At 44.8% G+C, this 25,432-nt stretch overlaps 1 protein-coding gene across 5 annotated transcripts in view; it reads right to left on the minus strand.

Moving 5' to 3' along the window:
* The window catches only part of LMF1 (lipase maturation factor 1), a 157,510-nt gene that overhangs the window by 73,472 nt on the left and 58,606 nt on the right, over positions 1-25,432 (minus strand). For all 5 annotated transcript variants that reach the window (XR_014213590.1, XM_082199107.1, XM_082199108.1 and 2 more), the window contains one exon: positions 23,003-23,068. Coding sequence is in view for 4 of the 5 variants with exons in the window: in XM_082199107.1 (XP_082055233.1) it covers positions 23,003-23,068 (66 nt within the window). In the remaining variant the exon portion in view is untranslated. The remainder of the gene's footprint in view (positions 1-23,002; positions 23,069-25,432) is intronic.

Genomic DNA, 25,432 nt, shown 5'->3' on the forward strand with positions numbered 1-25,432 from the left:
CACAAAAGCTCATACCAAGAACTAACTTAGTTGGTCTTTAAGGTGCCACTGGAAGGAATTTTTTTATTTTATATATGAAGGGGTTTGTAGCTCAGCAGTAGAGCATCATCGTTGCACATGGAATGTCCCTGGTTCAATCCCCGACATTTCCAGATGGAGCAGAAATGATGGAAACCCACTGCCAGTCAGTGCAGGCAATACTAAGCTAAATGGGCCAAGGCAAGGCAACTTCCTATGACAGTTGCATTTCCTGTGACTTAGAATGAGATACATTCCATTTGTGATTTTCCCCACAAATACCTGTACGCATTTCTCTTTTGTATTTCTTGATTTTTTCCCCCATCCCCCAGCAAACAGGTTGGGATTGCCATTCTCGCTATAAGGAGAGCTGGAAAAACATGAATGTTTGGCGGGAGGCCCTGACTCCTCTTTGCCCGAGGTGAGGAGCCAATGAATGCCCCAGTGCTAAGGCCTTCAGTTTTCCCCCCTTCGGCGGAAGACCAAATTGGGCAGCAGGCATCTGACGGTGGTTTCAAGCTACTGCATCTGTTCAGTAACGGGGATCAAGCCTTGTTTCAACTACATTTTCTAAACATTCTCCAGGTGTGAACTACTAAACTTGACCTTCCCTCACACTCCCCCCCCCTTCTCTCTGGGAGTTTCCCTACAAAGTCAGTTGCAGGAGGCTCAGATGGGCTGCCACCCAACGCTTGGGCTCCATCCATGTGAAGTTTGCACAACACAAATTGGATGAGTGGTCAAATGAGGAGCAAGACAAACATGCATGGTCTCCCTCCTCTCCCCCATCCTTATCCCCCCCCCCCAATTCTTGAGGTAACTGAAAACTGAGTACAAGCCTAGCTGCAGGTGGCTGGAGGTTTAGACTGAGTGGAGAAATAGATTTATCTATCACAGTGTGGATGCAGGAAAGGGCTATTGAGGGCTACTAGCAATGCTTCTGAATACCTGTTGTTGGAAATTGCAGAACAGAAGAGTGCTCTTGTGATTGGATCCTGCTTTTGCGTTTCACATGGGCATCTGGTCGGTCACAGTGACAATATGATGCTGGATTACATGGGCTTCTGGCCTGATCCAGCAGGCTCTTCTTATGTTCTTAAACTGCCTTGTCGGAAGCAGATCCCGATTTGTCCCAGGTTAGCGGGTGAGTGGCTATTTACAAGCCACTTTCAAGCTCCCCGGTTTGGACTTTCCCTAGGCAGAAGGTGACATTCTCCCCATGCAGGAAAGGCTGCTAAATTAAAGTTGCTCTGTAACGTTGCAGCCCTCGACTCACAAATGCCGTAATTAAGGAGGGGGAAAGAGAGAGATTTAACCCACGGTATCACCCAAAGCAAACATGCTACTGCTTCACTCAAAAGTGGTTAACGTGAACTTTGATAAGAGGAATCCCAGTTGACCACAGATGTTTCTAATAAATGCACTTTCCGTCTCTCTCTCTCCTGTTTTAGAATAATTAAAAACATGGCTTCTTCAAATCCTGGTATGGATTCGTTAACGTCGCTGGGCATTCTAGCTTGTGGCTATTTTCTGTGCAGCAAGGAAGTTGGCAAGTCACAAAAACTGCTCCTCTGTCAGCAGTTTGAGACAGGGAGGATCAGATCCTTGGCAAAAGCAGGGCAAAGATGGCTGCAGGGCTGGCTTTTCCACCCACTTTTTTGGGGTCAATAAGAGCGGCACTCCCTGCTGCAAGGGAAAGTGATGCCACAGTCTACTGCTAGAGTCAAGCTGTGTTTCTTCCCCACTCCAGGGAAGAAGGTGGACTCACAAGCCAGGATTCTTAAGATGTCTAAGCTCCAAAATTTATTGTTGCTGTTGTTGCATTTATAGCCCACCTTTCCCCTCCCCAAGAAGCTCAATGTGGTGTACATGGTTCTCCCCCTTCTCATTTAATCCTGACAACAACCCTGTTTGTTTGGCTGGGAGGTAGTGACTGGCCCAAGGTTACCCAGGGAGCTTCATGGCCGAGTGGGAATTTAAACCCTGGTCTCTCAGGCCCTAACCTGACACTCTTAACTCAGTGGTTCCCCAAGCGGGAGGAACAAGCAAGGGGGCAGCAGGTGTGCACTGGAGGTGTAGATGACTATAGACTTTGAAAAGCTGGTATCAATAAATCTAAGTTCATCAGTTTTGTTGAATTAATTAAACTTAATAGTGGCAACTGGATTTTGAATGAATGTGCAACTACAGTGGTACCTCGGGTTAAGTACTTAATTCGTTCCGGAGGTCCGTTCTTAACCCGAAACTGTTCTTAACCTGAAGCACCACTTTAACTTAATGGGGCCTCCCGCTGCTGCCGTGCCACCGGAGCACAATTTCTGTTCTTATCCTGAAGCAAAGTTCTTAACCTGAAGCACTATTTCTGGGTTAGTGGAGTGTGTAACCTGAAGCGTATGTAACCTGAAGCATATGTAACCTGAAGCGTATGTAACCCGAGGTACCACTGTAATTGTCATTGCTTTGAACGTTTTTGTGTTATTATCTTCCTTAGTGGGTTGTGCAAACTGCTCTTCTGAATAATGCTTTTTTATAGGGTAAGGTAGGGGGCACTGGGGATGAATTTATGGGACCAAGGTGGCAGTGGCCCAAAAAAGTTTGGGAACTACTGGTCTCACTACTCTACGACATGTGGCTTTGGCAAAACTGCCGAAAATAGAATTGTCCGTCTGAGTATCTGCTCAGGCTACTGGGATGTTTGTGGTATTGTGACAATCCTAGAAAAATGGGGCATTTTTTTTCCAAGCAAAGATGTTTGAAATGACCAACAGCACAACTCAAGTGGCTCCAGTGCAAAGTAGGCTCAGGCAACCTTCAGACCTGCCCTGACTTGAATGGGAACTCAAGCTCCACCATTTTGAGGCTAGGATCATGGGAGTTTGAGGGCTGAAAATGCCACGCCTGCCTTCCGTCACTTGTTAATCCCCCCTGCCCCCCCCAAAAAAAAATATTGGGGAAGAGAGGGAAACTAGCAGGGAAGCAGAATAATTTATTGTTTTACAGTGGTACCTCGGGTTACATACGCTTCAGGTTACATATGCTTCAGGTTACAGACTCCGCTAACCCAGAAATAGTGCTTCAGGTTAAGAACTTCTGGGTTAGTGAACTTCTGGGTTTACAGTGGTACCTCGGGTTACATACGCTTCAGGTTACATATGCTTCAGGTTACAGACTCCGCTAACCCAGAAATAGTGCTTCAGGTTAAGAACTTTGCTGCAGGATGAGAACAGAAATCGTGCTCCGGCGGCACAGTGGCAGCAGGAGGCCCCATTAGCTAAAGTGATGCTTCAGGTTAAGAACAGTTTCAGATTAAGTACGGACCTCCGGAACAAATTAAGTACTTAACCCGAGGTACCACTGTACTTGATCAAATGAAGTTGACACCAGGGTTGGGAGGAAAATTTGGGTTCAGTTTACACTTTATTACAAACTGACCTAATCTGCCACTTTCCAAAATAATACGGGAACACAGCTATCCTTGGAAATTTCCACCTCTCTGAATTTTGCAATACAGTTCTCCAGCAGAAAAACAAACCTACAAATGGTGTATGTTAGTAAAAAGTGTAGTAAAACATATGAACATGTGTCATATTAGGGGAAATGGCTTGCAAAAAATGCATATATGTCAAAAATTGTATTTGAAAAATGTTTGTTTTCTGAGAAATGTGCATTATCATACCAATAAATCTTCATGATGACTTTTTTAAAAAAATAAATAAATTGCAAGCTAATGCAAAAATAAGATTGGAAAAATTGTAGGGGGAATAAAATTGACAGATTTTTTGATTCCCAGGGGTAAGGGAATCCCTTTTTACTCTAGGGGCCACAGTCTTTCCTGGGCAACCTTCTGAGGGCCACATGCCAATGGCAGGAGGCTCCCCTCTTCATTTGCATCTATTAGTTTTTCCTAACAAAGAAAGAGGTGAGAGAATGCCCATTGCTTGCCTGGAAGAGGTAGCGAGTGTTCGGAGGAAAGAAACAAAAAGTCACCTCAAGTCACATCCTTCAAACTCCCAAGCCGACATGATACAATTGGGGGGGGGGGTGCATGGAATAGTATATAACCACAATGGAAGACTAAGAATCCGTTTCACTCTCTGTCCCTGCAAAATGATGGCCATTCTCTCCTTTGTTATGAAAAGTTAATTCATCTAAATGAGAAGCGGACCACAACAAGCCACCTCAAATCGCATGCTTTTAAAACTGGGGTACAGGATGACATGATACTCGGAAAACGGACTGGGGCAGGTTGGGGGTCCATCTATACTTGTCCCTTGCCATTTGGAACTCTCTATCTCGCTCTCTTGCTCCCCCTCTTCAATTTTAAACTAGAAACAGATGTCAGAAACCCAAAGCAGTTCTTATGCAAAATAAAAGTGGTATATTATTTCTAAACTGCTTCCTCTTTGCAAACAGGCCCCGGAGGCAAAGGCTGAGCTTCTCCGGCATGGATTTAAGTGGCAACTTCAGAAAAGGGGGGAAAGAAGGGGGGGAGGAACCTCTCTTGCATTAAAAGGAGAAGAAAAGAAGCCTAGACTTGGTTCCTTATCAATCCCCCTCCACACAAGACCCATGACGATGCCAGCGTCCTAAGTGGGGCGGGGGTGAGGGGTAGAAAGATGATGGAGGGAACTACTAGAAGCTAATTCAAACGCACCACTCCAAAATTGTTTAAATCTGAGAGCTCAGGCTGTGAATCTGGTTAACATCAGGCGAAACAGGAGGGGCAAATTAAGTAATTTCTCACCCATTAATAGATTTAACCAGCCAGAAGTTATTGGATCCAGGCCATGTAGATTGCCTTATTAAATTCCGAATACCAGAAGCCAGGTTTCCTGATAGGGAGTGCTAATGAAAAATGAGTGGAATTTATGAGCACTTCAAATTTAATTAAAGCAGGGTCCCAGGTCCCTTAATTTTGTTGCTCTTGGGCTGGGAGCTACAGCAACCTGCACAGTAGCTGTGGCTTCATCAGATGTGCAGTGGCACTCAGCTTCTAAAACACAGTTAACCGGAATACACTGACGTCTCCAAACTTCTGGAGACAAGTCCCAGCACAATGCTAAAAGTCACTCCCAAGGTTCATCCATGCAAAGCATGGGCGGCCAAGAACATGTCACCCCAGCACCCACATGCCCGCAGGGGTCCCAGCTGTAGAAAGCACAAGCCTTCACTAAGGTACTTACCAAGGATGGCAGGGTTGCAAAGGCAGCCCCGTGCAAGCAAAGCAAGGCCAAGCAAAGGATATCTGTCTTGGTCCAAATGTGATCCGGAGACAACGTCAGGCAACACTCCAAGGTCAATGGCACAGTTCAGGCGAGGGACAAGACAGGTAGCGTATTTTTCACTCTATAGGACGCACCCGAACATAGGACACACCTTGTTTTAGCCCCTTCCATTTCTCCTCCCGCTTTGCTGAAGGGGCGCTGCGCAGCTCTTCCTCTCTGCTGAAGCCGGGAGAGTCTTGCTCTCCCAGCTTCAGCAAAAGGAACCCGAAGCCTTCGGAGCGCAGCGCAAGTTCCCGCTGCACTCCAAAGGCTTCAGACGGCTATCCCTGAAGCCTGGAGAGCGAGAGGGGTCGGTGCGCAGGCTTCAGCAAAAGCAATGCAAAGCCTCCCGAGCGCGGAGGGAGCGCTCCCTCTGTGCTTTTGAGACTTCGCGTTGCTATCGCTGAAGCCAAGGAGCCTGCATTCTCTCTATAGGACGCACACACACTTCCCCTTAATTTTTGGAGGGGGAAATCTGCGTCCTATAGAGCGAAAAATAGGGTAACTAGAACAATCCAGATGACTCCAAAGGGAATCCTCAGAATTGGATTCTGGGCCCTCTCCCAGTTCTTTGACGTCTCTGTCCTGTGGGGCGCCTGTTTCGTTCTCTGAGAACTCCACATCCAGTCTCAGGTCAGGCATCATGCTGCATTGGGTCCCTATCCTAAGGTGGTATTTGAGGTGTGCAAAATTGCAAAGTATTCCCTTGGCATGCAAGAGGCCCTTCTTCAATCCCTCCAGGTAAGGTTGGGAAAGATTTCTTGTCTGGAACCTTGGAGAGACATTGCCCATCCTCCGTGCAGACAATCCTGCGCTGCAGCATGGAAGGGGAACGTTTTTCAACCCGAGGGCCGCATCCCCTTCTGGGCAACCTGCAGGAGGCCATATACCAGTGGTGGGTGGGGTCAGAGGCAAAAGTGGGTGGAGCAACAAAGGCATATTTTACCTGTGCACCGTAAACTAGTTTCTAAATGCACTCACACAGCCCTCTGTATCTATTTAGGCTGGTGTTTCCCAAACAGGTCTCCAGCGGTTTTTTTGGACTACAACTCCCATCATCCAGCTCTCAAGACCAGTGGTCAGGAATGATGGGAACTGTAGTCCCAAAACAGATGAAGACCCAAGTTTGAGAAACGCTGATCTTGGCAAACAAGAGCTATAATCAGAGTTCAAGGACACATTCCAGACAGGCGAAAAACCCCAAAGATGGTGTGGCGCAGGGCTGATGATGAGGGGTGTGGCCTGGAGGAAAGGGTGTGGTTGAGGAGTGGGGAGTACCAGACAGGCTGGGGGGGTCCAATTTGGCCCTTGGAGCTGAGATTCCCCACCCTGAGATAGATGAACCAATGGTCCAACTTGGTATAAGGCAGTTTTGTATGTTTCTGCATTTGGGGAGTAATTTTGAGAGGAGGAACGCATAGCTCCTTCCCCAACGGACACCCCTCCTAGCTTGCTTGACCCAAACATTCACAAAATGGTAAAGGATTCCGAGATCTGAGGAGGGAAGGGTCTCTTAGCAATGTCAATCTTTCACCGACCCTTTCTTCCATCTTAAAAACGGGAAGACTACCAACCACGAAAGAGCTTTGCATTCCAGCTCCGGTATTAATTGCCCCTGATATTAGCAAGCAATGAGCTCTGCCTCCCCTCAGCCGCCCCATCTTTCATCCCGATGCCAATGTTTGTTTATAGCCCTTTGCTTGAAACCCAACATCTGCAGTTGCACCGTAAACTGGTGGGAAAGAGTTCAAGAATTCCTTAATCAGTTTATTAATGACCCCTGTTGTATGGAAGTCAAATTAAAAAGGGAAAAAACACACACACCAAAACACCACTGAGGGCCACTGCTGCAACCCAGAAACCACATTAATAAACATCAGGGCTAACAATGAGTAGAATCAAGTGGTGTTGGTCGTCAATCCACCCCCTCCCCCACCTGCCTGCCCCACTACCACATCTGTGAACGTTTCCCTATAAAAAGACACAACGGGGCAGCATTTCCAATTGAAAAAGCCCTGACCTTCGAGTGGGAGAGGGAGGATTTCCCACCTACTCCCCAATCATTTGTGTGAATATTGCCCAAAGAGCTATTTTGTATATACCAGGGATGTCCAACAGGTCGATCGCGATCTACTGGTAGATCCCCATGAGGTTTTGGTAGATCGCGGGTTGATCTCTGGCTCCCTCTCCTCAGTGTTGTTGAAACTGACTCCTGCCCCACCCCCTGCCCCCCCTTTCCTCCTCCGTAAAAAAAGCTCAACAAGTCAGACCTGAACCCCCCCCCCCCAAAATGGGGATAGATCATTGCCAGATTTTAATTCTGAAAGTAGATCGCAGTCTCTCGGGAGTTGGCCACCCCGGTACATACAACCCAGTTTGGCTTACGACCAGCAGTCATCAGTGTGTGTGTGTGTGTGTGTGCGCGCGCGCGCGTGCATACATATATACCAGTCTTCCACAACTTGGTGGAAAGCAGCTGTTTTGGACTACAACTTCCACCAGATCCAGCAAGTACAGTTTTGTTGGCTAGCGCTGATGGGAGTTGTAGTCCAAAACAGCCATGCTGGCTGGGACTGATGGGTGTTGCCTTTTAAAATGACTGTGCTGGTGGGGGCTGGTGCAGTTCAAAACACCAGAAGGGCATCAGGTTGAGGGACACCGGCATATACCAAACTAGTCCTGTGGAAGAAAGTATTGAGTCATTTACATGTCGATCCCCAAAATTACGTATACCGGTTCAAGAGCTCTTAGGTCCACCCAGCGTGTGGTTAAGCGGAAATCCCTACCTGCTGTATATGTTGGGTGCTGGACTGCCCCAGGATCTTTGGTGGCTCGACAGATCAAGCAGCTTGGCTGGAAGTCAGCTGGGTCTGGCTGGAAGTCAGGCAGAACCACCCATGTGTGGATGGCCACAGTGTGCGCCCACTGTGTAATATAAAGCCTTTCACTGTATTGAGCAGGAAAAAGAAGAGGATGAGCAGTGAAGGAGAGGGGGGCCTGAAATAACTCTGATACGGCACAACCCCTAATTCACACTGCATGCCAGTGCTAAATACAGACCGATTTCTCCAGTGGTTTTATTATTCGTGATGGAATCCCCTGTGGCCTCCAGCAACTCATTTCTGAGCTAATGGATTCGGTCCAGCGTGGAATAGCACAAGGGTGAATCAGTCTCAGGTTACCCAGCAAAGATGAACCACAGGAAGGTGAATGAGAGAAAATTCTATTGGTAAGATCACACACACACACCATTCAGAATATCACCCTCACTCCCCCAGCACAAGACACATGCCGGAAACATTTAAAGAGCCTGAACAATTTCCACGTTTGGAATGAAATCACGATCCGGCACTGTATTTCAGGGTGGAAAGACATTATCTTCGGATTTGAGCGTCATGGCTCTTAAATACGCACACACCAGTCAGCAGCTCTTTGACAGACGTATGAAATACATATGCACTGACACTAGAGAGAGAGGGAAAACAGGATATCATAGAAATTTTATTATTTATTTTTTGCAATGTGTCCAAAACGTTCACGGTTTATAGAGTCCTCACTGAGGACTGCTCACATGCCCAGGTGTATAGCCTGGGCCTAACTGAGCTACAAAAGAAAAGCATTTCAAAATGCCCTTGCAGACAAATCTGTTTTCAAAGTCCCATTTGCTTGTTATTAACATGAGCTAAATCAGTTTCCCACCCTATGCTGGGGCACAATCAAAGCAGAGATGGAGTTGAGAGAACCCACACAAATGAAGATTAGGCAGGTTTGCTTACATGGAGAGGGGCGGAGAGCATTTTGCAGAAATTCATGTGGAGAGCATACTCAGCAGGCCGAAATCCAGACAACAATATACGTTTTAGTGGTAGCTAGTGACCCTTGTCCAATTAAGTGTAAAAACAGCTAGCACACACCCAGGCCTTATAATTGCAAGCTAAGATAACATTGCAGCATTGGCATCAATTCTAAAGGGTAGGACCTTAACCACCCCCCACCCCAAGATTTTCAAGGTACTTTAGAATTTTGGATTGGGGAGGAGGGATTTATTGCATCAGTCCATTTACAGCTGGAAGAAACATACAATTGCTCAGATAGAGGGCAGGGAGTACCGGAATGCATTGAGGCTCCCTACTCAATGATTTAATAAATAAACAAATGGTGTGCCCCTACTGTTTGAGCGAGGGCACTGTAACACATCCCTGAAATCCAGGGGTGGTTTTATTTTTATTTTTACATTATTATTTAGTTTCATAAAACTGTAGAGTTGGAAGGAACCTTGAGCATCATATACTCCAACCCCCTGCAATGCAGGGATATGCAGCTGTCCCATACAGGGATTGAACCTGCAACCTTGGTGTTACTAGCACCACGCTCTAACCAACTGAGCCAGCCAGGCTCACTAAGTTTTATTACTGTTTGGTGTTAAGCTTCTGTCAGCACCCTGGCCCAGATGAGCTGGGCGCTCAAGTCCAGAGCATAGGTCGCTATCAAAATCATTGGGGTGGCGGGGGCATGGGGTTAGCAATGGGAATTAAATTAGCAAAATACGTATCCATCAAAACACTGGGGAGAACGGTTAAAGGATCTAAAAGTATGACTTGCACACACTGCTGAGCCAGAGGAAACAATAGAAAAGGTGATTTAAAAAATATCTGGTTTTCCTGAAAGTGGTTGGTTGGACCTGTCATGCTAAAAATTGGGTGAAGCCATACCAAAGTCATGTTTTGCTCTGCTATCTTACTTCAAGATGGCACCTGGTATCCAAACACTGACACAGACTGCCACCCCATCTTGGGAACCCTTGTGTTGAGTTTGAGACAATATCTCATGTGTTGAGTTTGAGACAATATCTCATGAGGCGGCTGACCAAAATAATGGTGAAGTTACTCCAAAGTCACATTTTGGTCTACCATCTTGAATAAAAAATGGTGCCTGGTATTCAAACGTTGATGAAGACTGCTGTTCCCACCTTGGGAACCTCAAACCAAGTATGCCAATGATATATTGAGATATGACATCTCGAGATATCTTCCCACTTGCTTGGATGGAGGAGACATTAGGGTCCATGTGTAGAAACTAGACTACTGCACAGTTAAATTTGCAATCATTGCTCCACCACTTTTCCCTCTAGCCTGGTCTACCACTGGCATGTGGCCCTCAGAAGGATGCCCAGAATGGAATGTGGCCTTCGTGAGGCTGAAAAGGTTTTGCTGCCCCTGTTCTAAAGCGCCATGGAAATAATTGGTAAGGAGTCACTTGTGTGATTAAGGGGCCATTTGGAGAGGCAGACAGTTCTTTCCTCTTGAGGACTTGCAAAGTTCCAAAGCTGGAGAAGTGGAGGAAGAGGAGAGTGTGAGAAAGCCAGAGAGGAGAGGCAGGACACCCACTCACCCCACCCTCTCCTTTCCATGCTGCCCTTAGGTAAGTCATGTGCAGTTCCTGCCCAAACCGCCTCTGGCTCTTGCAGACAAAAGGAACCTTCTTTAGCAGCGGAGAGAAAGCTACGCATTACCCTCACCATGACAAATTCATTTGGCCGCCTCAATTATAGGATAAGATCTTGTGACACTCGCTAATTTGGAGCCGCGTCTTTTCCATCTGTCCCATAACAGATACGAGGATGGGCATTTTTTAATTAAAGTGCAACAGAAAAAGAGAAGAAAAGCGGGGTGACTGTAGACAAGGACCTTCCAAAAGGGCATCCAGCGTGTGCCCACAGAGGAGCAGAATAAGTGCGGAGGCTGTTTTCCAAAGAAATAGGGAAATCCTCAAACCAAAACAATGCCTTCCTTCATGCAGTGGATGTAACAAAGTTGTTTTAATTTTTTTCTTTTGAATGTTTATACTCCAGCTTTTCATTGTTGCTGCTGGCTGCCTCGGACATTACGTACAAAAATCAGTACAGAAACTCTATTTTTGCAGCATGCATAAGCCATTGCATGTGCTACCTAGTCTAATGCGGCAAAAGCGACTTGCAACCCTGAAAGATGTTACACCAAGTCAGCTTACAAAGGAGAGAACAGAGGCAGCGGGAAAAGAAAGCAGGCAAGCATTTCTGAACTGGGCCGTGCATATTGCACAGTTCAGACACTCAAACTCTTGGACTGGGTTCTCAATTTCGGTTAGAGCAAGCAGCAGTTTGGACGTGGGGTTGTACTTGAGACAACATAAACTACAGTGTGTGTATGTGAAATATTATACACAAAAGGGAGAGCTTTCTGTGAAGGTCCACAGTTGCAGGACAGTGGTTGCGAACTTCCGGCCCATGGACCAAATATGACCTTCCAGGCCTCTCCATTTGGCCCACAGGGTTCAACTGCCCTACATCTGATGCCATACATACGCTCCCCTTCACCGTGTGCCTCTCTTATAGTTCCACACCTCTGCTAAAAAGCTGCCCTTGGCAACCTGGGGCCCTCCAGATGTTTTGGACTACAACTCCCATCATCCTTGACCATCAGTCAAAGGACTGATCAAAGCTGTGATCCAAAATATTTATCTGAAGGGCACCAGCTTGCCAAAGGTTGCTCTGGAGACTAGTTTTCTGCACATCCAAGATAGGCCAGTATCTCAAGAGAGTGGCCACACTTGATGCGTATGGAATTAGAGGTAGGCCAAATTCCCTCTCCCACCCTGTGATCTCAGCCCCTGACCCACAAAAGCATATTAAAAAGTGCAGAAAAAAGTCCTTTGTTCTGCCATAGAAGGGGAGAGTGTAACTTATCTAAGTCCAAAAGGGGAGAAATGCCTTTGGTATACAGCGTAAACTGAACTGAAAGCATCAGCGGAATAATAAAGACATTCCAGGACAGTCTCCTAACATTTCCCCTGGGCACATTGGCCTTTTAATAGGCAGCATATAAGATTTCCGAAGGTGGGGATGAACCGTCTTCGAAAGAGAAGCAAAGGCAGCAACATCTTAACTAGTAAATTAAACCCATACTGCACACTCTCCCATGTCGGGGGAGAGAACCCGATAAAAGGGCCCGTATTACAACAATGCCCCAAGAAAAGGGTCTCCCGGGGAACCTTGAGTCTGAAAAGCTTCAAAAACCTGGCACGGGCTTTCGGGAAGATTCGCTTGAGGTAAATTGCATAATAGGAAACTAAGCCTGCGTCTCTGAGAGACGCAGAAACCTAATGAGGAAATACTGCCGGAGAAATATGCCAGTAAGCTGAGCCCGTAACACAAACACAAGTGGGCAAGGGCTTTCGTTCTTTACAGCAGCTTCTGTCGTGGACAGACTCCCCCGTCGAGTATTAATCTCCCAGAAAACATGTACAGGGAAACTAGAAAGAGAATTATCCCATCACCTTATAGCAAGCACAGAACTTTCTGTTATCTCTCATGTCAAATGTCAGCCCTGTGTGTCTTTCTTTGCTAGTTGACAAGGACAAACAATTGCAACCAAATATATTTTGATCACATTTACCAGTAAAATGGAAGTTCTGAAGAAGTCACATTGCTAAGCTGATGGGTGGTAAATGTGGTACTCTCCATACATTTTGAGACTCCAGCATGGCTAATACATAGGGACGATGAGAGTTTTAGTCCAACAGCATCTAGAGGACACCATGTTGCCTGCGTCCAACTTAGCTTCCTAGATGTACCTGTTGCCTTTAAAAGTCTTCTAAAGTAATTGGCGAAGAGGGTCTCCCATCAGCATCATACAGTACTGACTACTCCATACTTGGCACAGGAAATGGAACACAACAACATTACTAAAAAGAGGGTCCCGGGGTGAGCCAAAAACAGGGAGCAGAATTAGGGTGAGCACCATAATGAAGAGGAGCCAAGACTAATTTTTACTCTCAGCCACCTGCTTGACTAGTAAGTTTGGAAAGGGGACCAAACTCACATTTTTCATTGCCAGGCATGCTGACAGTCCACAGGGAAACAAAAGATAAATACTGTACGCACCATCTAATATGCTGCAAATCGCTTTGAGATTTTTCTTTAAAATATAGAGCGGTATAGAAATGAAATAAATAATAATAATATTATGCCCACCATATAAATACTCACCATCGTACAAATTTCATGCCCTTGCTATATCTGAATGTACTTGCTTGGCTTATTCAGACATTTGTACAACATTTACAGTATCAAGTTGTACGTGTAAATTAAGATGGATGTACTGGTGCTTATTGGATTGTTTGTGTGAGCTGACAGGGGTTTCCCCACCTGTCTTTTTCTCCTTTCTTTCCTCTTGCTTTTCTTTCCTTTAATAAAGAAATGCAGATAGGCATTTTTGCACTGCCTTCCCTTTCCTTCTGTAAGGCATCTGTGCCATTTACCCCAAACCCCAACCACGTCTCTTTTTCTTCTTCACACCTAACAACCAACGCACCTTGCACCAAAAGGCAAAGGCTGTCATGCTTAATAGACTTGGAAGAAAAGCGAAAAAAACGAATGAAGCAAGCAAAAAAGAGACTCCATACAGATTCACACTATCTGGTGAGCATCTTGCTAAAGCAGTGTCTCCCATTGCTGAATCAAAACCAGAGGCACTCTTGTACCTGAAAAGGTCAACAAGAACTGTTTGTTCTTGCTACAGTCCTGAGCGCTTGTCTTGACTACAAGGAAGCAAGCCCAGAGCAATGACTCATGCAGAGATGCAATGGGCAGCCTCTTCTTGGGGAACATTTTACTTTGATCTCACAAGAGCGTTTCATACTTTAAATAGCTTTATTTTGTTTCAGCATGCTAACAGCTTTCTTGTGGCAAACCAGTGTGTGCTGGCACAGAGTTTAAATATTGCTCCATGTATGTGATTGTGTGTTTTATTATAAATCGACAGTCATTTCCTAATTCTGTATCAGGCTTTGCAGAGCAAGCTGCAACTCTAGAACAGCCAATTCTCAGAGTGGAGCACAAATCAGCTTTCGCTAACCACCGATACAAAATTCTCAAACCTATAAATTAAATTAATAAAAGGACAAAGACTCCTTTTGTGCATTTCCAAAGCCTGGAGGATTTTACAAATAATAAGACGGGAAAGTGATTTATACTCCTAGATTAAAAGCTGGGTTGGCACGCACAGCTCTTTAAAAAGAGCACAAAACTTTCATTAACTCATTCGGGAGCAATGTTTTAAAGTCACAGCTTTTGCTGTTCCTCACGAAAAAGAGCAGGTTAGCTGCAATCCAAAAAGGCTAGGGTGGGGAAAATAAATATTGTATGGGTCTCATCAATGTAGGGGAAATATGTGAAACAAAGTTAAACTATATGTATTTGGCACGTTTAGCCAGGAAATCAAATCATGCGCTGAAATGTCAATAAAAAACAGAAGACGTTTCATTACTGGTTACAGCCATCTTTTTTCAAAAGGGCAAAAAAACCAAACCCACCCTGCTTTCAAGAAAAGAACTTTAAAGTTTAAACATTAGTTAGTTTTTTAATCTTTTTCACCCAGAATCAAACAGCTTTTCTGCCACCCACAGCTCCTGTCTCATACTCCAGCCCATCAATATGTTAAAAGTAGATTTTGCCACCTACCATCTTCTTGATGGATGTGCCAATCACAACACCTGCCAGTCCTTCCTTTGCCCCCTTACCAGTTTCAAACCCCCGTACTCATTCTCCCCCCCCCCAGTATCATTAATTAACAAACAGCAACATATATTTCTCAGTTCCCCTTTTATCCCAACTATGTTTGCCAACTGCACCATTTTTCATCATACAGCAGCCTTGAGAAATCTCCGTAAGGTATGGAATATTCAAAGCACACACAGTGAGAGCTTCGATTTATTAATTTATTTTTAAAGGCTACAGAAGGAGAAATGCCATACACCTGGTACATTTGAAACAGACTCGCCTAAGAGAGACAGTGGCGCGCAGTGATCAGAGTCATAGAAGCATAGAATCATAGAGTTGGAATAGACCACAAGGGCCATCGAGTCCAACCCCCTGCCAAGCAGGAAACACCATCAGAGCACTCCTGACATATGGTTGTCAAGCCTCTGCTTAAAGACCTCCAAAGTAGGAGACTCCACCACACTCCTTGGCAGCAAATTCCACTGTCGAACAGCTCTTACTGTCAGGAAGTTCTTCCTAATGTTTAGGTGGAATCTTCTTTCTTGTAGTTTGAATCCATTGCTCCATGTCCGCTTCTCTGGAGCAGCAGAAAACAACCTTTCTCCCACCTCTATATGACATCCTTTTATATATTTGAACATGGCTATCATATCACCCCTTAACCTCCTCTTCTCCAGGCTAAACATGCCCAGCTCCCTTAGCCGTTCCTCATAAGGCATCGTTTCCAGGCCTTTGACCATTTTGGTTGCCCTCCTCTGGACACGTTCCAGTTTGTCAGTGTCCTTCTTGAATTGTGGCGCCCAGAACTGGACACAGTACTCCAGGTGAGGTCTGACCAGAGCAGAATACAGTGGCACTATTACTTCCCTTGATCTAGATGCTATACTCCTATTGATGCAGCCCAGAATTGCATTGGCTTTTTTAGCTGCCGCGTCACACTGTTGGCTCATGTCAAGTTTGTGGTCAACCAAGACTCCTAGATCCTTTTCACATGTACTGCTCTCAAGCCAGGTGTCACCCATCTTGTATTTGTGCCTCTCATTTTTTTTTGCCCAAGTGCAATACTTTACATTTCTCCCTGTTAAAGTTCATCTTGTTTGTTTTGGCCCAGTTCTCTAATCTGTCAAGGTCGTTTTGAAGTGTGATCCTGTCCTCTGGGGTGTTAGCCACCCCCACCCCCCAGTTTGGTGTCATCTGCAAATTTGATCAGGATGCCCTTGAGTCCATCATCCAAGTCGTTGATAAAGATGTTGAATAAGACCGGGCCCAAGACAGAACCCTGTGGCACCCCACTAGTCACTCTTCTCCAGGATGAAGAGGAACCATTGACGAGCACCCAGATTGTTGGACTAGGACCTAGGAGACCAGGGTTCAAATTCCCACTTGGCCGTGAAGCTCACTGGGTGACCCTGGGCCAGTCACTGCTCTCAGCCTAGTCTACCTCACCGGGTTGTTGTGGGGATTAAAGGAGGATGCATGATACCTTGAGCTCCTTGGAGAAAAGTGAGGTATAAATGCAACAGTAAATAAATAAATGGGGCTATCAGCCTAGTGGCAATGAAGGAAAGAATTTCTCCAGGTAAGTCCTTCTACCAGTCAAACAGTCATAGCATCTCCCAAAGAATCTTGAGACCTGTTATTCGGTGAGGACACCAAGATATTCAATACTAGATCTCCCCAGCCTTCCAGACGTGTTAGACTACAAGTGGGACTGAACAGTCAGAAAGGGAAGAGAACCTTCTTTTAGGTGTGAAATTGACATGTGAAATAGACTTAGCTGCCCCAACCCTAGTGACAAGTGAGCAATCCCCAACCCTCTTTAACAACCAAATGATACTTCCCTTAAATAAATTTTTTGAACTTCTCACATACTATTGGTTTTCACCATGGTTACTTTTTTTAATTAAAAAAAGAGGAAAAAGGAAAGGAGAGGAAGAGACAGAACAGGACAGATATAGAAAATAATTAAAATGGCTCCTTATAATGCAGATGGGGTAAAAGCAGGGGGCTGGAGCTGACCAGGTTGGAAACTGCTGTCCATCCCAGCCAAGTTTTCCATCAACAAGCCAAATCCTGTGGACCCTTAAGAATGTTGTGAAATGGAGACCTGGCCTCAAAAACAGAGGCGGGTCCCTGCAATTCCACACCTGTTAGTCCATGGGCTAAAAGCCTCTTACAGGGTCGCCATGGATTAGACGTCTGTAACAGGCTGCCAGGATTAACCTGATTAAGAGCTGCGATTGGGGCAAGAGAGGTTGTGTGTGTTTGGAAGGGGATGAGAAACGTTTCCAAGCAAGAGTGAGGTGGGGTTTGGGTGGTCCTGCAAGAGAGAATGCACGAGCAATGGCAAGATGAAATCCAATCGCCATACAGGAAGCTTTCGCAAGGCTCAAGACAAATCCTTAAGAAAATAGAAAAGAATCCAGGAACAAGAATCGGGTTACCGCTGAAACTACAACTGGCATATTACCAATGCATGTATGCTTCATGATTGACAGACGTTCCTCTGGATGTCAAGTGCTGGGGGTGCTATCTTCGTGTACTTCAAACCTCCTGGGATTTGCAGAGTGAGTGCATGCCCCCAGGGATTGTTCCATCTTGCTTATAATTTTGTCTTTTCTTTTCTTTTTTGCGAAAAGAAAGCTAAATCAACTGGAAAAGGCAGGTCTGCGTTAGGGGGTGCTGCTCGAAGCACTGAGCTCTAAAGCTTTAAATTGTCAATTTTAGGAGCACGTGAGTTGCTCAGGTAAGTCACATAGGAAGCTAGTTTATACTGAGTCAGACCCATAGCTCCAGCTAGTTCACTAGCAGAAAGGACTATCCAGGATCTCAGACACAGATCTTCTCCCAGTTCCATCTGGAGATTTCAGGGATTGAACCTGGGACCTTCTACATGAAAATCAGGTGCTCTAACACTATGCTGCAGCCTTTGCCCTGTCGCTAGCTCTGTGGTGTTCCAAAGCATGCCTTTGCATGTGCACAGGTACCCGGAGGTTGGGGTACCGGAAAGGTTGTGCATCTCACAGTATCATGGCCACATAAGTCAAGCAAGGTGTGCGCTTCGGTGCCCCTGCCCAGGTCTACCATTAGGAAGACAGGAAGTTAGGAAGACAGGAAGTAAGGCCATAGGTCCATTTGGCCCAGTGCTGTTGACACAGACTGGCAATACTTCCCCAGAGATTTCAGACAGAAGGGAGATGGACCTTCTGCATGCAAAAGCTTTCCCCATTCACTTCTTTGTCCCTTCCATATCATTTAGGGAGTATAGCTCAGTGATAGAGCACCTGCTCTGCATGCAGAATTGCCCAGGTTCAATTCCCCAACTTCCTCCTCCTTAGTATCACCATGGCCCTTGTAGAACAGGAAGCAAGAGGAGCACCAGGGCAAAACTAGAGTGAATTGGCTCTGCCTCTCATTGGCTCTGACCCTGCCTACTGTTTGGGCCCCATGTCTTCTGCCCTATCAGTTCCAATGGGCACCAGGCACCAATGGGCACCAGGCTGAAAAAGTGTGTGAAACAGCTACTTGTGCAGAAGTACAGATGCCTTCCAGACTGTTGTTCATTCGCTTGTTGTTTTGTACTACTGTTGTTATTGTTGTTAATATTATTATTAACATTTTGAGTTACGAATCACTTTTCATATAAATTGCAAGACAATTCAAAAGTTCAACGTGTGCAGAAGTATCAAACATATTTTGATTTTGTCCCTCTGGATACAACTGAAGAGAATGGCCTTACATTGCGTGGAGATTTATTTTTCATGCACGGAAATCCATGCGCCAATATACGAGCGAACGTGTGCATGTTTGGGCACGAATAAACAACATGCTACATTTGTGAAAGCAGGAAACAGGATTCTCCCCCTTTTCAAACCTCCATATGCACAGAATATCTGTGAAACAAACTCACAATCAACCCATCTGAATCTTTTTTAAATATCTGGTTCGCGTTTATTTCCCTGGGGGACGTCTATTATATTTCAGTTCCAGCTAGAGAAGATAAATGGCGATCCCTTTCTGGTTTGGCAGGGCTAAAGAGTAAAGATGCAGTACTTCAGAACCAGCCTGCCATTCCCACCCCTAGACTGTCTTCCTTGCAGTAGCCTGGCTTAAGAGCCGGATCCTGCATTATCACCAGACCATCACATTCTTCAACTCTGAAATCAATTCAGTCTCCCTCTAGCTCTGCATTTATTTATTTATTTCCTATCCTAATGCAACCCCCGACTATTCAAATTGTCAGCTACCGCATTTCTATTTTTGCTATCCTTGCCTCTCATTTTCTTAGCAAGAATGAAAAGCAGAAGAGAAAGGAAGGGGGTGGAAGGGAAGCAGCAGAATTTTTTAATCACCTTTGTTTCATTACAGTGGGATTCACACGTGCTTCTTGAAAGCCCTCAAACCTGGGCTCCGCACATCTGTTTGTCAATTGGGCCTGCTAATTCCAGGCATGCCATGAAAGAACAGCTAACAAGCCAACGATACGTGACACTTGCAGCTCTCGTTGAAACACAAAACCCTCTTCTCCAGCCTACTGCTGTCAATTTTGATGGACAGGATTCCCACCACAATTCAGAATGTGCTTTCCTACAACAATCTAATTTGGACATGATGAAACTTAGACTACCATTTGCTCTTTCTAAAGCTCCAGGAATCTGAGCAGGTCTATCAATATCAGACAGGCACCTCCACTGCCTTCCAAAACATTGTTTGTGTAGGCAACCCTACCCAGGCATGAAAATTCATTACGTATATCTGACAATTAAAAACTGTGGATTATATCTATAGATCATTTCATGAGATTGCTTGTTTTAAAGCCTTTTAAACTTGAGTTTGATCTTATCTGGATTCAGCTTCTGCTTACTGGTTCTCACTCAGTCCATTACCAAAGTCAGAATTCGACACAGTACTTCCACTGCCACACCAGCAGATGTACAGATGAAACAGAGGTGTGTCATCAGCATACTGACAGCACCTAGCAGTTTTATATAGGTGTCAAACAACATGCAGGAGCTTCAGAAGGGGCTGTTCAAATATGACTTAAATCACCATGAAGCAGTGCTACTCTGTCCCAGTTCAGACAGGGAGATAACACAGTTTCATGATATCGAAAGCCACTTCCTGAGATATTTCCTTTCCTTTCCAAACTCTTTCAAAATACAGTGGTCTCAATTTCTCATAAATTATTTGCTCTCTTGGAGGTGGGGAGATCCCACCTGTCTTCGCTCATTTTTTAAAAAAAACAATTAGCTTCTTATAACATATACTTATAAATACTTATAACATAGCATCTGAATATACCTTCCCTCTCCCAGAAATATTCGACTGCCAGGAGGAGTGCAGAGAGAAGAAACACCATGGTGCATCCACAGCAACACAAGTGGATGCCTCCATCTGCCCCAGCTGCAACAAAACATGTCTCTCCTATATCGATGTAAAAACAGCCACAGCAGGCGTTGCAACCTTCTAACAGTTTGACTTTATCCCCCAAAGTGCACTCCTCTGTTGTTTCCTGAGACAAATGGATGCCACACACACACACACACACACACACACACACACTACAAATTATACAGTAAAGTATTTACCAGGTTTGTATATTAATTTATATTTGGTTATATCAATTAAGTATCTTCTACTCTCTGTCTTAACAGACTGTCTCGCAGTGAGCCATGGGTAGCTGGTGACAAACGTAGAACATTGTCCTTCAAATGTGTACCATACATTTTCAAAATTGCCTTAGATGCTTCCTAAGTTTTTTCCTTAAGAGCCATGCTCCATAGTCTATCCTGCCATGCTTCTAGCCGTTTTCCAATATTGTCCTACAAGATTTCTAGCTGCAGACATAACTGAAGGAGAAAAGAACCTTAAGAAAGAACATTTTGGCTTAAAAGGGGTTTTACTGGGGACTCTCTGCATTACCTTTGAATACAATTCCAATCCAAACAATGAATTTGCTTTGCTTGGTGTCTACTGGCAACTCTAACAGATGCTGTAGCTGTGACCACTGGTTCCTAAATCTTGGAATGATTCTTCCCTGGCCATCTACATAAGTGGCCTCCAATGTTTTGAGGCCAATATTGAACCCAACAGACATTTCAGGGATCCTTTTCTTTTCTTTTTAAAAGTATGTATCGGCAACACGGTAGGCCTGCTGTTACAACCCCTCTTAGATCAGGCTGCAACCCAGTTCTAGGCCCCGATCCAGAAACTGAGACCAAAGACCTACATTCGCTATAGATCAAGTATGGGGAATCTTTCTCTCCTCCAGGGGCTGCTGAACTACAACTCTCATCATTCCTGGTTGTTATGGCCACGTTTGTTAGAGGACTGAGGGGAGTTGTGGTTCAGCAACATCTGAAGGGCCAAAGATACCCCACACCTGATCTATACTGAAACAGCTTTGCTGCTCTTTGTATCTGGGAGATACCACCAATTCCTCTGAAGGAGCCTGCCTTCGCCATAGCCTGTTCTTAAGAGATATCTTGACTCTCCTCACATCAGCATTTTGCCCAGTCTACTTAGTCTACTTGAAGGCCTCATTTGGAATATGTCACTTCAAAAAGTAAGAACAAACAACAGCAGCAACCCTTCCGCTTATTTTAGTTTTGGCTGTTCTGCTCAGCTGGTTGTGTCCCAAAACACATCCCTGCAGATTTCTTTTTTTAAAAATAATTTTATTACCCTGATTATCTTGGATTGACTCTGTGTTTCCAGAGAATAGGAACGCATCTGCAAAGCGTTAACAGTATAAATACATGGCTCTAGAAATTTATTATTATTATTAAAATAAATCTTTTTTTTAAAAAAACCACACACCATAGTGTATCTTTAAAGAATCTGGCTTTCTGGAAAAGTCTGGATTTAAAAAAAATTCGCCGCAAATTAGGGCAATCTGTACGGGGTAATTTTCAGTCTCCATCAGAAATTTATCTGATGCCCTAGAGAGTGATCTAATCTGGCATGTTGAACTTGCTTACATTTTAACAAACAAAGCTAAAAACTTTTGAAACTGCCGAGTTTGTCTGATACTGCATTTTCAAATTGGCATCCGTTAATTGTTACTAATAAACTCATGAAATGGAAATTTTTCCATTGAAGAATAGAGCTCTGGAAAAATGTTCCACCTTTTCTGCTCCGCAATAATCCATTTCTACCCATGGCTCTGGAAGGAAAATAAAGTGCACAATCTTACAACACCAGAAACAGCACACACCCTCCATGCTTGATCATTCTTGACTCCCCCTATCTACCCGCTCCGATTCATGTTTGCGAGACCAAGCATTAAAAAAAATTGGAAGAAGTAATGAGAGGCCATGCCTACCTCTGCAAAAGGCACAGAGGCAGTCTTGCCACAAGAGACGGTGAGGCACCTCAGGCAGGAGACTTTGGGCAAGATTACATAACAAGAGCCCCATGGGATCAGGAGAAAGGGTCCCCATTTAGATCACAGTGGTCAACCAGATGCACCGATGGGAAGCCCACTAACACAAGCTCCCTCTCCCCACTTGTGATGTCCAGCAGAGACATACTGCCTCCAACAGTAGAGTGCACAGCCATCATGGAAACACATGCCACGTCTGCTCAGAATGAAGGTGCTGGAGACAAAAGCTGGGTTGGCCAACATTTACTCAACAGGTCCAAGAGGGCCCCAAGTACAACCAAGAGCCTATTCTATCATCTGATCTCACCTATATATGAGCAGCTTTCGTGATCCCTTCCATCCAATGGTAGATTGAGTTACAGCACCCTACCACTTCCTTGCATCCTTGATTCCGCCCCACAACTGCCCATAATGACATCAGGTGACTGACAGCTTTCAAAGTTCAAAGAGGCTTTCTGTTGCTGCCAACCAGCTAACTGGCTATTTCAGCTACCTCCATTGAAGGCGGGCCATCGGTGCCGTACAGCTGATTGTATATGGAAGAGTCAAAGGGGCTTCCTTCAATCGCTGGTGAACTGAATGGTGGTTACAGGTAACCTCTCCTATTTGCAGGAAGTGGTTTGGATTGAAACAACAACAAAAAATGCTCTGTAGCAAGTGGACTCAAATTGCTTGCTGCAAATGGAGCATTCTCTCTCTACAGACAAGTACCTTCCAATATGTCATTGGAAGTGAAGATGCAAAGGCTGAAACAACAGATCCCTACAGGAAATCCACAAGACATGTTTGGCAGCTTACCTCGTAATGGTAGTCCATGCATGTCAGATCTCTCCAGCAACGATCCCCTCGGATTTTGATCAAACCCTGTTAAAGAAAAGCGGGGCGGGGAGGAAAAGGGAGGTTCTTTTTAGCATCACAATTCAGATGAGAATTTAAAAGCCGTATTTATTAAAAGGTGTTAAAAGGTATTTCCAAAATCTGGATCCTGCCTTTCAATGGCCTTCCAGCATTTGGAAATGAAAATACAACTAAGAACCAGTAAGGTTGGGGGTTAATTAAACACCCACAACACATGCAATGGCTATGGACATTAAGTGCTCCTACAGTTCCTGAGCACACAAGTTGTCCCAAAAATATTTTGGTTCAAAAGGAAAGCAAATTTTCCAAGAAAGGAGGAGGAGTGGCGTTATATGTCAGGGGTGTGTATACCTGTGAAGAGATCCAAGATTTAGAACCTCAAAGCCAAAGTGAGAGCATTTGGGTCAAAATTAAGGGAGAGAAGAATAACAGAGACCTCATTGTGGGAGTTTACTATAGATCCCCAAGCCAAACGGAGGACATAGATGATGCCTTCCTGGAACAGATGGCCAAGCATGCAAAAGGAAGGGAGATAGTAGTAATGGGGGACTTCAATTACCCGGATATTTGTTGGACGTCAAACTCAGCCAAGAGCATAAGGTCAAACAGATTCCTCACTGGCCTTGCAGACAACTTCATTGTCCAGAAAGTGGGAGAAGCAACAAGAGGAACAGCCATTTTAGACCTGGTCCTAACCAATGTTGATGACCTGGTTAGTGGGGTAGATGTGGAAGGATCATTAGGCGCGAGTGATCATGCTCTTCTGAAGTTTACTATACAGCGGACAGTAGCAGCCAAGCATACTAGGACTCAATTTCTTGACTTTAAGAAAGCCGACTTCATAAAACTTAGGGAAGTGCTGGGTGAGATCCCATGGACAGCAATACTAAAAGGAAAGGGAGTTCATGATGGCTGGGAGTTTGTTAAGACGGAGATAGTAAAAGCACAACGTCAGGCAATACCAATGAGACGAAAACATGGAAGGTGCCTAAAGAAACCAGGGTGGCTATCTAAAGAACTTTTAACTGAATTAAGATTAAAAAAGGATGTGTACAAAAAATGGAAAAGGGGGGAAACCACCAAAGAGGAATTCAAACAAATAGCCAGCACGTGTAGACACAAAGTCAGAAAAGCTAAAGCACAGAATGAACTCAGGCTTGCTAGAGAGGTTAAAAGCAACAAAAAAGGCTTTTATGGGTATGTTCGTAGCAAAAGGAAGAACAAAGAAACAGTGGGGTCACTCAGAGGAGAAGATGGTGAAATGCAAACAGGGGACACAGAAAGGGCTGAACTCCTCAATGCCTTCTTTGCCTCAGTCTTCTCCGATAAAGAAGACAATGCCCGACCTGAAGAATTTGAAGCAAATGATTCAGCAAAGGAAACACAGCCCAGAATAACTAAGGAGATAGTACAAGAATATTTGGCTAGATTAGATGTATTCAAGTCTCCAGGGCCAGATGAACTGCATCCAAGAGTATTAAAAGAACTGGCAGATGTGATCTCAGAACCACTGGCAGTCATCTTTGAGAATTCCTGGAGAACAGGCGAAGTCCCGGCAGACTGGAGGAGGGCAAATGTTGTTCCTATTTTCAAAAAGGGGAAAAGAGAGGACCCAAATAATTACCGTCCAGTCAGTCTGACATCAATAGCAGGGAAGATTCTGGAGCAGATCATTAAGCAAACAGTCTGTGAGCACCTAGAAAGGAATGCTGTGATCACCAATAGTCAGCATGGATTTCTGAAAAATAAGTCATGTCAGACTAACCTGATCTCGTTTTTTGACAGAATTACAAGCCTGGTAGATGAAGGGAACGCAGTGGATGTAGCCTACCTTGATTTCAGCAAAGCATTTGACAAGGTGCCCCATGATATTCTTGTAAAGAAGCTGGTAAAATGCGGTCTTGACTATGCTACCACTCAGTGGATTTGTAACTGGCTGACTGACCGAACCCAAAGGGTGCTCATCAATGGTTCCTCTTCATCCTGGAGAAGAGTGACTAGTGGGGTGCCACAGGGTTCTGTCTTGGGCCCGGTCTTATTCAACATCTTTATCAACGACTTGGATGATGGACTCAAGGGCATCCTGATCAAATTTGCAGATGACACCAAACTGGGAGGAGTGGCTAACACCCCAGAGGACAGGATCACACTTCAAAACGACCTTGACAGATTAGAGAACTGGGCAAAAACAAACAAGATGAATTTTAACAGGGAGAAATGTAAAGTATTGCACTTGGGCAAAAAAAATGAGAGGCACAAATACAAGATGGGTGACACCTGGCTTGAGAGCAGTACATGTGAAAAGGATCTAGGAGTCTTGGTTGACCACAAACTTGACATGAGCCAACAGTGTGACGCGGCAGCTAAAAA

The sequence above is a fragment of the Podarcis vaucheri genome (genome assembly GCF_965113315.1).
Source record: "Podarcis vaucheri genome assembly, chromosome: 14".
Lineage (NCBI taxonomy): Eukaryota > Metazoa > Chordata > Lepidosauria > Squamata > Lacertidae > Podarcis > Podarcis vaucheri.